The sequence below is a fragment of the Fukomys damarensis genome, unplaced genomic scaffold (genome assembly GCF_012274545.1).
Source record: "Fukomys damarensis isolate Sample0158 unplaced genomic scaffold, DMR_v1.0_HiC HiC_scaffold_38, whole genome shotgun sequence".
Classification (NCBI taxonomy): domain Eukaryota; kingdom Metazoa; phylum Chordata; class Mammalia; order Rodentia; family Bathyergidae; genus Fukomys; species Fukomys damarensis.
The window spans coordinates 45,402,751-45,415,429 of NW_022900950.1; the positions used below are offsets into that span (position 1 = coordinate 45,402,751).

Sequence of the window (12,679 nt, forward strand, 5' to 3'; positions counted from 1 at the left end):
GCCCAGCCCATGGTGTGGCTGGAGGACATCTGAGGAGGTGCATCCAACACACATGGGCTGCTCTCTTCCCTAGGTGTTGTTAATTCCATCCCCTAAGCTGTGAAGCCTCCAAACTCAACCAAAAGAGTGACCCTATGGAGAAAATCTTTAAGGAAAATTCTCTGACGAGAAGGTAATTTTGGAAATCGGCTCTCAAACAACTTGGTTTCCTCTGAGGAACTGCACTGTGGAAGCTCACATTATAATGAAATGAGACAGCACACTAGATTCTTCAGTCATAAATGAGAGCTACGGAGCTATGCACCTTTTCCTTTTTGCCCTGGCTTTGAGGACATTGAAGTACAGCAGTTGTGTTTTGCTTTACTATGGACATCTCTATAGACTCCTTTTCCTTGGCTGGGACTTTGTTATTATTTACCCTGTCTTGTTTTACTTTAAGTTACATCAATAAATATCAACATGACAGAAAATTAAACACCAAATAATAAACGGAAATGGGAATGAAGTGACTCCCTCCTCATGAATCAGGTGAAACCTTCCTAGTGGAAAAGGGCAGTGAGGGAGCCTCTGGGCCCAGTGGCCACCAGGTGGCACCAAAGCCTTCCCACAGCTGTCTTTGGTGGGGTGGTGTGGCCTGAGTTTCTGTACAGCCTGCCACGTCCTGGACTATTCCTCACAGACCAAAATACTCTGGGCTTACTTGTAGGGACAGCAGAGCTAACCCAAGGGAGTCGGGGTGGCCTTGTTCAGACCCTTAACCTTTTAAGATAAATGTCAAATGTTCCTAGTGGGCCAGGATCACTCCCACTGGAAGGGGGCCATCGCAGGGCAATGGAGCAGCTTCATTTTTCTATGCCAACCCAGGCACCCGGAGGTGACAGCTTCATCTCAAACAGAGGGTTCTGGGAGGCTATCAGAGAGCATTCGAGGAGCTTTCTAACCTCACCAAATGTTCTAGTGCTGCTTCTGCCTGCAAAGAGTACTATATATTATTCCTAATACTGCCACATCACTGGACCATCATCGCTGCCTCGAAACTAGAAACTGGGTGTTAAAACAACCCATGTATGCCAACACTGTAATTCGTGCTTGCCTCCACTATCTATTCAGAGAAGTAATGTCATTTAAAGCCACGTTGTCACTATACCTTTATGCCCCAAATTAGAAAAAGCTTTGGTATCATCATCTTTATTTTCAGTTTCTCACCTCACCCCAATTCATTTATTCCAGTAATCCGTATTTTCATGCTGACTTCTCTGTGTTCTCTCCCATCGATGCAGTATCTGATTAATTGTATTTGAGGAGGGTCTGTACGTTCAGGCCAGGCCCATGCAGCAATGTGGCCCGGAGTGAAGAAGGAGGTCACTGGTCAGACATTTCCATTGCTATCCTCGAATTCAGACCTGGGCTTCACTGGCTAGAATTGGTCATGATCCATTCTCAGAGTGTGGGAGGGAGGATTCTCCATGGTTGGTACCATAGTGTCTCTCCCCGCTCCCTCTCCCTCACCCTTCCTCCCTTCCTGCATTGGGGACTGAATCCAGGGCCTTATGTGTGCTAGGCAAGTGTTCTACCACTGAGCCACACCCTCAGACCACAAGACTTGATCTTATTTGTCCTCAAAACTCTCTTCAGGAACTCTGAATTGCTATTCAGGTGCCCCTTACCTGATGGCTTGTAATATGTGTTCACTTACAGAAAGTGAGGGGTTGGGAAGATACCTGCACTACTCCTACTATCCTTGGGATGAAAATATATGCCCTCAAGGATCTTCATATCAAAAGCAAACTTCTAATCCAATGCTCCGCTTTGATAACCTCCTGTCCTTTAGGCCCTGGGGCTCAAGGATCCCCAGTACTAAAACCCAATTTGTTCTACCATGCCACCCCTCCCACTGTCACAAAAGGCTCAGAGCCTACCCACATAGTCCTTCTGCTTATTTTAACCAATGGAGGTGACCCAAGATGGTTCCTGTAGTGTTTGCCAGTCTGTTGGGCCTAAGTGACCTGGCAGATATTTCTATCTGCTCTTTAAAGTGGACCTCTTTAAAGGTGGTGCTTAGTATAGGCCGAGGTAGGACCTTCAGCAGGAACTTGGAAAAGAGGCACATAGGGAAGAGGTGTGAACTTGACCAGAACACTTACTAACCCAGCCCTCTAGACAAGGATGGGGGCTGGGGGTCCAAGGCCAAGAGAATGGGTTCCATTAAGTGACATAATTGATACTTCCAATATCACAGAACCCAGTCTGGAGAAGAATAAGTTAGGAGATTACCTCAGAGTTTTTGACTTGGAAAGACTTAATGAGCACCTAAAGTGTCCCAGCATCATTACATGGCCAATCAGGATTACTAGACGGTGTCAAGAATCCTTTTGCGTAAGGACCACACTAGTAGTGCAGCCAGAGATGGAAGCCAAGACCTTGCTAAATGTGTGCTAATGGCTTCTTCTCCATAGAAGCACTGCCACCTCCAGACTACAGCACAGGAATGTCTGCATGTGGTCACTAGTGGACTTCTCTCTCCTTTCCTAGTTTTATGAGGGCATTTATCATCCCTTCTTCCAAATGGTATCCCTGATATTCTTTTGGGTCACTGAGCTTGGTAGGCTACACTGTGAACAGCATGGGGCTGGAGAACATGAGGTGGGGCTCTGAACCTATCTAGAGAGGCATGTAAGTATACCAAAAGGGTGCTAGCCAGTGAAGATGTAACCAGGAGCCATCACTTGGCAGGTGGTCCACCCATTTTGGCCTACTAGACTTTTTGTTTTGTTTTGTTCTGGTGGCACTAGACAATGAGCCCAGAGCCTTTGCACTAAGCTATGTCCCTCCCCTTTTTATTTTTTGGAACAAGGTCTAAGTTGCCCAGTTAGGATGTGAACTTGTCATCCTCCTGCCTCATCCTCCCAAAGTGCTGGGATTACAGGTATGTGCACCTGTCTCATTAATTTTTGCTGTTTATGTGCTTGCTCCCCTATTTGCTGGAGGCTATGTCATCATCAACGAGTTATTTCTCTGCATCACAAACACAAGGCCCCAAGTTTGATCCACAGTAACAAAAAACAATAAAAACAGAGTTATTTCTCTCCTCTAATGCGAGCGTGCTGCTTTTCATCATCAGCTACTGACTCCAACTCACATTTCCAGGCAGACAGCCTGGCCCACTACCTCCCTCCCTTGGAACAAATCTGTCCTCACCAACCCATTCTTGTGAATAAACTTTTATTGCAGTTCAGTCATGCCCATTACTTTACATTTTATTGTTCATGCTACAATGGCAGCAGTTGCGACAATAGACTGACAAAGTTTAAAACATGACTGACAACATTTAAGTTATTATATAGCCCTTATCAGGAGAAGTTTCCTTACCAAGTCCAGAATTAAAAAAGACTATATTTTCATTTATTTCTGTTGGAGCACAATATTACAATTCCAAGTCTTGGGAAGTCCAGGATGTGAGATGTAGGGTCTAAGGCTCTCATCATTCATGGATGGCAGACCTGAGGCTGCCTGGGAGGTCCAGGTGGGAAGGGCTCTGGGGCTGTGCCTGAGCTGGTGTGGACCTTTCCAGAGAAATAAAAACTGGCCTCCCAGGCAATAATCTGTAATTTAGATAAGGAGCACCGGATTGGGAAATGAACAAGGCAGATCATATTCTTCCCTAAAGACAAACAGCATCTAGAGGCAGCTTGGCATTGCCCCTGATGCCAGCACTTGACATAGCTTAGGGTAGAGTTGTAAACATACCCCTACTGGGGGATTTCAATACCATTCACATTGTGATAGAAGCAGACAGCAGACAGGGAAAGTCAAAGTCAGGCTGAAGCACCAGCTTTAAGGCTCCTGTGCACTCGTGGCAGGCTAGCAGTGCACCAGCGGTCATTCAGGAGAGCATTTTGTGTGGTGTCCCATTTTGGGGAAGGAGGACATTTATTCATTTGTGCCATCAAAATGCCAGCTAAATGTTCCAAATCACTTCAAAATGAAAGCCACAGGGTGTGGCTGTGGATGTTTCCTGAAGAAAGCATTATAAAATGTGACCCCTATCATTTATATTCAGAGATATATGCAGCCCTTAAATTGTGCTTTTTAAAGCTAAAGAATCTTTAGCCTGTCTACTTATTATGCCCAATATCATATTATTCTGGAACTCCAAAGAATGAATCTTCCTCAGTGACCCAAATCAGTCCAGAAAGTGCAGGTGTCTTCTGTGACTCATTCATTACAAGAATGTGTTGTTGAAAGATGTATACAAATTTAGGTTTTGGAACTCATCGTATTGTATGTGCACCAGGAATCTGTTACTCATGCTAATCTTTATGAAGTACATTAATTACTTGTGCATAAATCCGGATTTTCAGACATTGATGGATTCAAAGTGAGGCGCTCTGCAGTCTTATGTATTCTGACCACTGTCTTAGCACCTGGCTTGTCTACTATATGAAGGACGTGACAATTACTGGGGCCACTGTTCCCTGGTAATGTTTATGTAAGAATATCTGGAGAACCTGGTAAGGAGCAATTCTGTCATTGTGCACTACCCTCTCATGTAAGACATTTAATATCTTGCCCACATTTTGGCTTTAATTGTTTTTTTTTCACAGCATGAAAAATTGCCAAATCAGCTCTGGCTGGCTAGGTTTTCTTTTCATTTCAAATAATTATATGAAGCATTTAAATTATATAAGGGGACTAAAGCATGCCTTGAGTTGAGTATTCAAAAATATATTTTGTGACTTAAATTTGTTGAGAATTTATTTGCATAAACGTCAGTGTTTTCACTGAGTTCCTAGAAATACACCACCTATCAGCTAAGAGCAGTGGCACGGCAAATGTGCTAAGGATCCCCCTGAAAAATTAAGTTTCAGACAACCCTGGAGTCGACAGCTAAGAACACTAGTGTTTCAGAGGGCAGAAGGGTCAGGGACCTGAGTCTATGTGTCTGAATGTGTTTAGAAGACAAGAAATGTTCAGATGTAGAATTCCTCCATGTCATTATCCCCAGGATCAGCCAATTCTGGGGGTGGCAGCACATCTTGATCAGTCTGTGTGGCTTTGGGAGCATCACAAGTGACCTCGGAGGGTGACTCTGTGAGGGAGGGGGCCTTGGAAGCCAGAGGAGCAAGAGCAGAGACAGCTGTCACCAAGGAGCTGCAAGACCCTTTGGTTAAGAAAGGGAGAGAAGCCCAGGAAGCCTCTGCGGTTCCTCCACTGCCAGTGGGCAGTGGTCCTGCTCTGGGGCCTTTGTGTGCTGACCAGTGGCTGATGTATCCCTCAGAGGGCAGGCCCATCTCTGCTGTGCCACAGAACCGACTGGGTGCAGAATATGCAGAGACCACAGACAGGTCTGAGGAGGACAGCTGCAAGCCTGTGTCCACATCTGTCTCCTGGGCTCCCTCTAAGTCATCAATGGAGAGGAGGTGGCCATGCCTTTGTTCTGATGCTTTTTGCCCCAAGGGACCTGTGTTTGAAGACCACTGTGGTTCAGAGCAGGAGGCAGGGGTGGGGCCCACTGTGGGCAAACAAAATAAAGACTTGCTTCTCGGGAAAGACCAGGGAGGGCTTGGGGTGCTTCTGGCTTGTCTGGCACATTCTTCCTGGCGTCCAGAAGGTAAGTCCAGTTGGCTGGGGCCCAGGAATGGGCTGTCACACAGGGCTGGCTGGATGCTGCCTGGTATGTGGCTCAGTGCAGTGGCACTCAGTGAAGGAATGGAATGAGGCTGCTTCTCAGAGGAGCGGGGTGCCCTGCTGGGCTTGGGAAACCTCTTGTGCACCCTCTGTGCCTGCAGGGGGAGAGAACATACCTTGTTAGTCCGGACAGGGGTTCACTCGTAAATGCAGCATGAAACACAGTGTTCAGCACTGGAAACTTCTAGGGAGGTCTTAGAAGTAAGGCAACATCAGAAATTTTGCTCTTTAAACTTCAGGGCAAAGAAAGCAGTAGCAGAGATTGCAGGAGCCTGGGGCAGACCTGTCTGTCTGAGGAGCCACCTCCAAGACTGAGGAGATGGAACTAGATCCTTTTCATGACAGGGAATAATACTACTAAAAGTACACAAGTGCTGGGCATGATGGCACATGTGTGTAATCCTAGCACTTGGGAGGCTGAGACAGGAGGATCACTTCAAGTTTGAGGCTGGCCTGGGATACACAAGCAAGACCCTGTCTCCAAAAAAAAAAAAAAAGTACACAAGAAATTAGCCAAAAGAATAAGGGCCTGGCCAAGCATGCTAATGGAGATAAGAATTATCATGAGAAGCACAGTGACTGTGTATGGGTTTATGCTTCCCTCCAAACAAAGCATTAGCATGAGCTCCCCCAGTAGACACTGCTTAGAAGCGTTGTCCAGAGGAGGATGCAAGGGATCAGAATGGCCTTGCCCAGACAATTTCCAATCACACCAACATGGGACTGCATCCCAGTACCTGTGTAAACCCAAGGACACAATGGCTCAGGCAGGGAATCGTCCTCAAATGAGAGGTTCTTAGGAGATGAGCACTTATTTACTTGCTGCTAGGAACTACTGCTTCCAGTCTCTTTTGTCTTTCAGGAATTAGGTATAGCGAAGGGATTACTGACTGAAGAAGAATGCGCAGGGTGCTCAGTAGGGTGAGCAGATTCACCCTGTGACGTCTCATCCTGTCCTCTTGTTGTACACCCAGGCCTCCCGCAGCCAGCAAAGCTCCTCTCCAGGAACCTGCTTCTGCTGCACAAAACTGAGCACTTCTCTTCCAAAGCACATTTCCACTTACTTTGCTTCTCTCAATTCCCCTACAGGACAAGACTACAGGCCAACCACTGCACTTAAATAATTGGCTTGAGGACAGTGGATCAGGCTTTATTTAGTGTAAGATCATGTGACTTATGAATATCTGAAATAACAATAGGGTTCTGAGTGGGATTTACTGGAAGGGATATTTCTAGGCTGAGACACTGGCTTTCACAACAAACATTCCTCCTTGTTAATCTGGAATCTGGTTTTCTCATGGCCATGTATTTATTGAAGATTTATTAAGGGTAAAGGGGGAGAAAGTACGAGATTCTGCCTTGACCACATAAAACTTAAACTTCATTGAAAGGATAAAAAATGAATAGGACTAGAAAATGTGATGACAGGTATCATGCAGGGCACTAAGGAGGAGATCACACACCTGCCCACAAAGGTACAGTCCTTAGTGCAGAGGGCCTACAGTGCTCCGGGAGGATGGCATGAACGAGAGGCTGTGTGTTGGGAAGAGAGGCCTGTGAGGAGCCTGCTGGGCAGCAGCAGTTGGTCTTGTTAGATTCCAGGTGCTCGAAGAACAGTGATGGAAGGTTAAATTGGGAATGAAGTCTAGGGTCACGCTGGTTAAGGAGGCCTTTACCATCTGGATAAGAAATCCACAAACTTAGCCTTCTACTGGTGTCATATTCAGTCTTAATTATTTGTTCTCCCTGATTATTCCTTTCACTGATTTCTAAGATCCTTATTTGCCTAATTCCAGATCTCTTAATCCTAGAGACAAGCTAATTGACTCATTTTTCAAACAACACTAATTGAAGGTTTTTAATGAACAAGTTCTCACCTGGTGTGTTCAGGCTTTGTTCAGGTGATTAAAGACGTGACAAGATATTGACCTCCTAAGGTCACAAGCAACACGTGTCCCATATACATATATCACCATCAGCATTTCCTGTGCATTCTTTGATATAGAAAAGGTCCAGAGGGCCAGACACAGTTAATTTTCATAAGACATGATCTTAGGTCCCCAAAATGAACAGCACAGTGTTCAAATATAGTAAAACTATGATTCAAGTCTGTCTAGGGCAGGCTGGGGTACTGAGGAAGGGTGGTCAATTTGATGGAGAAGGAGGTAGTATGAGAAAGCAACCCTTGCCTTGGAAATCATGCTGGGCAAAGTCTTGGAGCCTGACAAGGTGTGCCCTGGGTGGAGGGCAGTATGTCCAGGATAGAAAGAGCATTTTAATGGTCTGGATAAAAAATGTTCCCCAAAGCCCAGTTGGGATTCTGGGAAGAGATAGGATCATGAGGGTGCTACATTCAACACTGGATTAATCCAGTCATTAGTTTACAGCCCAGTGGACTATTAGGAGGTGGGGCCTAGACTGCAGGTCATGCAGGCGTGACCTTGGGGACTATATCTTGTCCCTGCACTTCCCTCTGTCTTCCCCTAAGTGAGCAGCTCTGCTTTAGCATACCCTTCTGCCATGATGTACTAACCTTACCACAGGCCCAGAACAATCAAGCAGCCAGCCATGGACTGAAATTCTGAAATCTTAGCCCAAATCAGCCTTTCCTCTGTTAAGCTGCTTTTCTCAGGTATTCTGTCATAGTGACAAAAACCTAGAGCATAGAAGCAGACTGAACAGAGGCTGGGGCCGTGAACCAGACTAAGAGGGGAGCCTCAAGAAGTACGAGGAGTCAGGTCATGGACTGTTCTGAATCACAAGCAAATATAAGACACTGTACTTTAAAATTTGAAGGCTTTACAGCAAGATGGCAGCACCCAGCTGAGAATGGACTGGATGGAGGCTGGAGACCATTCACAGGACACCACAGTCATCTTTCATTTCTTAAGAACTGGGATAAATGAGCCACATTTACAGCAGCTCACATAAGATTCTTCTCAATCATGGATTTGGGTATTGAGGATTTTCCAGGAATTCCATGGCTGGCATCTTCTCTGCAGTCCTCAGTCTCTGCATTTAGTTTGTGTCCTAGGCAAGTCTTGCTGATCTATCCTCTGGTTTAAGGCTATACACATTAGCCTGTGAAATTCCTTAAGATTTATGAGATTCTGAATTATGGGTCCTTAAAGAATATTATGCAAAACTGTTTTAGTACAGTTGGTAACTTGGCAAGGTGTGGATCTTCTAAAGCTCATTATGTCACAGGCCACTATCACCATGCAACTTCAGTCTGGAGCAGCTCCAGACTACATGGGCTTGTTAAGTAAGAGGTAGCAAGGCTCTGGGCAGAGATGGCTCTTCTTGGGGTATGACCTACTCATCAAAGCTTGTTGTCCCTTGGACTCCCATCCCATCCCTGTGACTGTCCTGTCCTGCTCTGGTAGATGCTCTATAATTCTCTGCAGGGCTTTGTACTCTTATGAGGCAGATCCTTCTCAGCACATGTGTTGCCCACTCTTGCTATATGAGCAGGCGTGCAGAATCACCCCTTGTGATGGGCTCAGCAGCATCCTCAGAAGGCACAAGTGTGCCTGAGAGGTGTCAGTGAGATGGCTGTTGGAGAGAGAAACCAATTTTTTTTCTATCATTTGAGCTTGGCTGAATAAGAGAGAAAAGGAGACATTCAGCTGTTGGGAGAATGATGCATGTGGAGGCGGAGGCTGTTTCTGGGGTAGGGGAGAAAGCCATGATTATTAACTAAGACATCTATTTTATTTTTTCCAGAGGCCAATTTCCCTGAGTCTGCTAGTAGCATTTTCTTATTGATAAGTACTATACATGGCACCTTGTAAGTCTTATTGGAGGACCTAACCTTGGTGAGTTGGCGTCTAAATCTGCATGAAAAAAGGAATCCTTTGTAGGTACTACTTCAAAAAATGGAAAAGGCCAAGGTTCCCATGCAAGGAATGCTGGGAGGCATCTTTTCACTAACAGAGAACAGGGTAATGTTAAGTTCAGTTTAAAATTAGGCACAAGTGGCAAAAGACAAATACTTTGTGGTTTAACAAAGATTTAAATCACTGCAATTACTTCACAGAAACATATATATATGCTGTCTACTTTTTACTTCACGATGAAGGCAGGAGTCCAGAGCAACACTTTATTCTGTTGCTTTGAAGAGAGGTGGCACCTGGTCTTTTTCACTGAGGGGTGCCCACATACCAATAGGGTGCCTGCTGGGTGGGTGGCACTGTTTTGTGAATAACTGCAGGTATCCTGGGGTGGGAGGTGGAGGCAGGGAGGTTGAAGGGCCTCCCTCCCCCATCCCTTCTCTGCCTGGAGCAGATGTATATTCAGGACCCCGCTGGAGCAGATCTGGTAGTGTTCTCTGGGTCTTCCCAGTGGTAGAAGAATCAGTTAGCTTCTAGAAGTAGGGGCCTATCTGACCTAAGGACAATTTGTGTGTACAAAAGATGGAACTCCTTTATGTGCTCTTTCCATGCTGTAGTTCTATTTCTTGCTTCTTTTGTCTGTTTGGTCGGGAACACGAGAGGCTGAGAATGAATTGTGGCAGATGTGTCCAGAGACTGTCCCTCAGTGGGAACTCTCAGGGTGAGACTAGAGGCTTTGCCTTTCTTGCATGGCTTTTAGCCCTTGAGGACTCCCCTCCTGAACTCTCTGTGGGACAGCAGGCATCACAAGGCCATGGGAGCAGCAGCTTCTTTTCTTCTCTGTGAAGAATTGCAGGCTAGATGCCTCCCTGGAATCCAGAAGTTCCCTTTGTTGCTATTTAAGGAACTTTCTTGAAAGAACAGAATAGCGCTACATAAATTAATTTTCTCAAGGCAACAAGCCAGGGAGTTCTGGTTATGTTCAGCCCACTAGAAAAGTGGAATTCATATGGCTTGCTGAGACAAAGCATCTTTCTCGAGGGCCTGTCAAGAAGCTCATTCTCTGGCATATGGATAGAATCTCTTCTTCTTAATTTGTTGGTAAAGGTGGTTCTGCCCCTCTTCCAGGAACCTGGCAGTGTCTTGGTTGGGGTCAGGAAGTTCTCCCTCAGCTTCACCCCTATTCTGAGTCAAGCCATGTTCTCTGTTCTGTCCTTGGCAGAAACATGGCCAGTGGTGCTATCTGTTCTCTAATGAACCAGGGATAATTTTTTTTAACCCAGGGACTATTAGTCTCAAAAATTGGGCAATGGGGTCACATAAGGAATCAGAATTTTGCTTTAAAGAAAAACATATTTTGCCTCTCCTATCTCTACTCTATTCATGCTAGTTTCATATACTTGCTAAAGAAACTGCCCACTGAAAAGCCTGTGTTGAATGATCAGAAGAAAGGATTCAGAAAAAAGGGCAAGGTAAACTTAAGTGGACAAAGGCTGTGCACATTTTGCAAATCAGTGACATTTTTAGGTCAAAGGTTTGACAACTGTCAGAGGGATTCTTGGTTTTAGAGGATGGTGATTTAAGCAACATGGCTGGACTCACTTGCCTATTTGCCTTTCCTTTTTGCCATCAATGGAAATGTACAGCTTTTCAGAGAATCATCACTTCCATTCTTCATAGAACAGCAGGCAGTATAATTCAGGCATAAGAAAAGCACTTATTTTCCAGATTGGTAAAATGACAGTAAAGTGATAACTGTCCATCCTGATTGGTTTTCTGTTAAGTTTTATAGCCTTTCTAGCTTCACTCCACAGCTGAGTAATTTTTCCGTAATCAACATTCGACTGTATCCCTTGACAAAACCCACACCTTTGTAAAACCCCATTCCTTTGGCACTGTGACCTTTTGGAATCCTAAGCTATATGTTCCAGCCACTGGGAACTGCCATCATTTTCAAACACCCTGGGTTTACTTATATCTCTCTGACTTTTCATGGTGATCCCAATGTCCATCTGTTTAGAGAGAACACCTTCTTGCTTAGAGAACGCCCGCCCCTCTTTTGAGGCAAAGTTCAAGGTAATGCTGTGGGACCCCATCTTGCTACTTCCCGTTTTGGAAAACATGAACTCATTTCTCTTGCACATGTTGCTATGAGAGGAACTGCTGGGCACAGGGTGAGGATATTTTTAGCTTTAGTATACTGTCAAGTATTACTAAATTGATGGTATCAATGTATAATTCTACCAAGAAATTATAAGTATTTTAATTGCTCTACATCCTCACCAAGTTTTAATACTATCATTGTTTTTAATTTTAGCCATTGTGGTAGGTAATGGTATACATTTGTATTTCCCTGATGATTGATTATGTGGAACATTTTCTATAGGTTTATGGCTCATTTGGAAGTTCCTGCTCATTATACATATTCTGGATTCAGTACCTTTCTTACATAATGCATTGCAAATATCATTATCCAGTCTATAGCTCACCATTTTTAGTCTCTTAGGGTTTTCTTTTGATGAACTGATATTCTTATTTTCAATACTCATTTATCTTTTTTTTCTTTCAAGGATGGTATTTTTGTTTCATATTAAGAACTCTTTTCTATCTCATCTAGTAGTCTATTTGAAGTAGGGGGTGGAGGGCAGCACAGAAAAGAATCTGGACTACCACATGGAGAAGCAAAAAATATGCAATTTGTTTTATCAAGCCACTATTTTTTAATCCTTGTGATCTCCACTTGAACTGGAGCTAACAAATCACTTAAATAAACAAGAGCCATTTTGCAGAAATGTACATTTATATGTTTAGAGGAACTATGTTAATTACAAAATCTTTACTTAGAGCTGTGAGACTTTTAGAACCTTAGTTGATTGACCTCTGATACCTATAAGTGTTCAATTATATAAGTTATTCATACTTGCACATATTAGGCACTAAATACATTTCTGCTGAATAAATCAAATACACACATACATAAAGTATCTTCTAAAACAATTTATTATAAAAAAATTAAAGGTGTTTTACACATGTGTAAACAAATATATTGTAAATAGCATTTATTTATTTATGAACACAGGGCTTTGCATTGGGCTATATCCCCAGCCCTTTTTACTTATTTACTTTGAGAGTGGGTCTTGGTAAGCTGCTATGTTGCC

At 44.1% G+C, this 12,679-nt stretch overlaps 1 protein-coding gene across 1 annotated transcript in view; it reads right to left on the reverse strand.

Moving 5' to 3' along the window:
* Nucleotides 1-3,213: 3,213 nt before the first annotated feature.
* Fam124a (family with sequence similarity 124 member A) overlaps nt 3,214-12,679 on the reverse strand; it is a gene marked incomplete at its 5' end in the record, with an annotated part of 66,862 nt that continues 57,396 nt past the window's right edge. The window contains one exon of the mRNA XM_010636957.1: nt 3,214-5,783. Within this exon, the coding sequence (XP_010635259.1) occupies nt 4,971-5,783 (813 nt within the window). The remainder of the gene's footprint in view (nt 5,784-12,679) is intronic.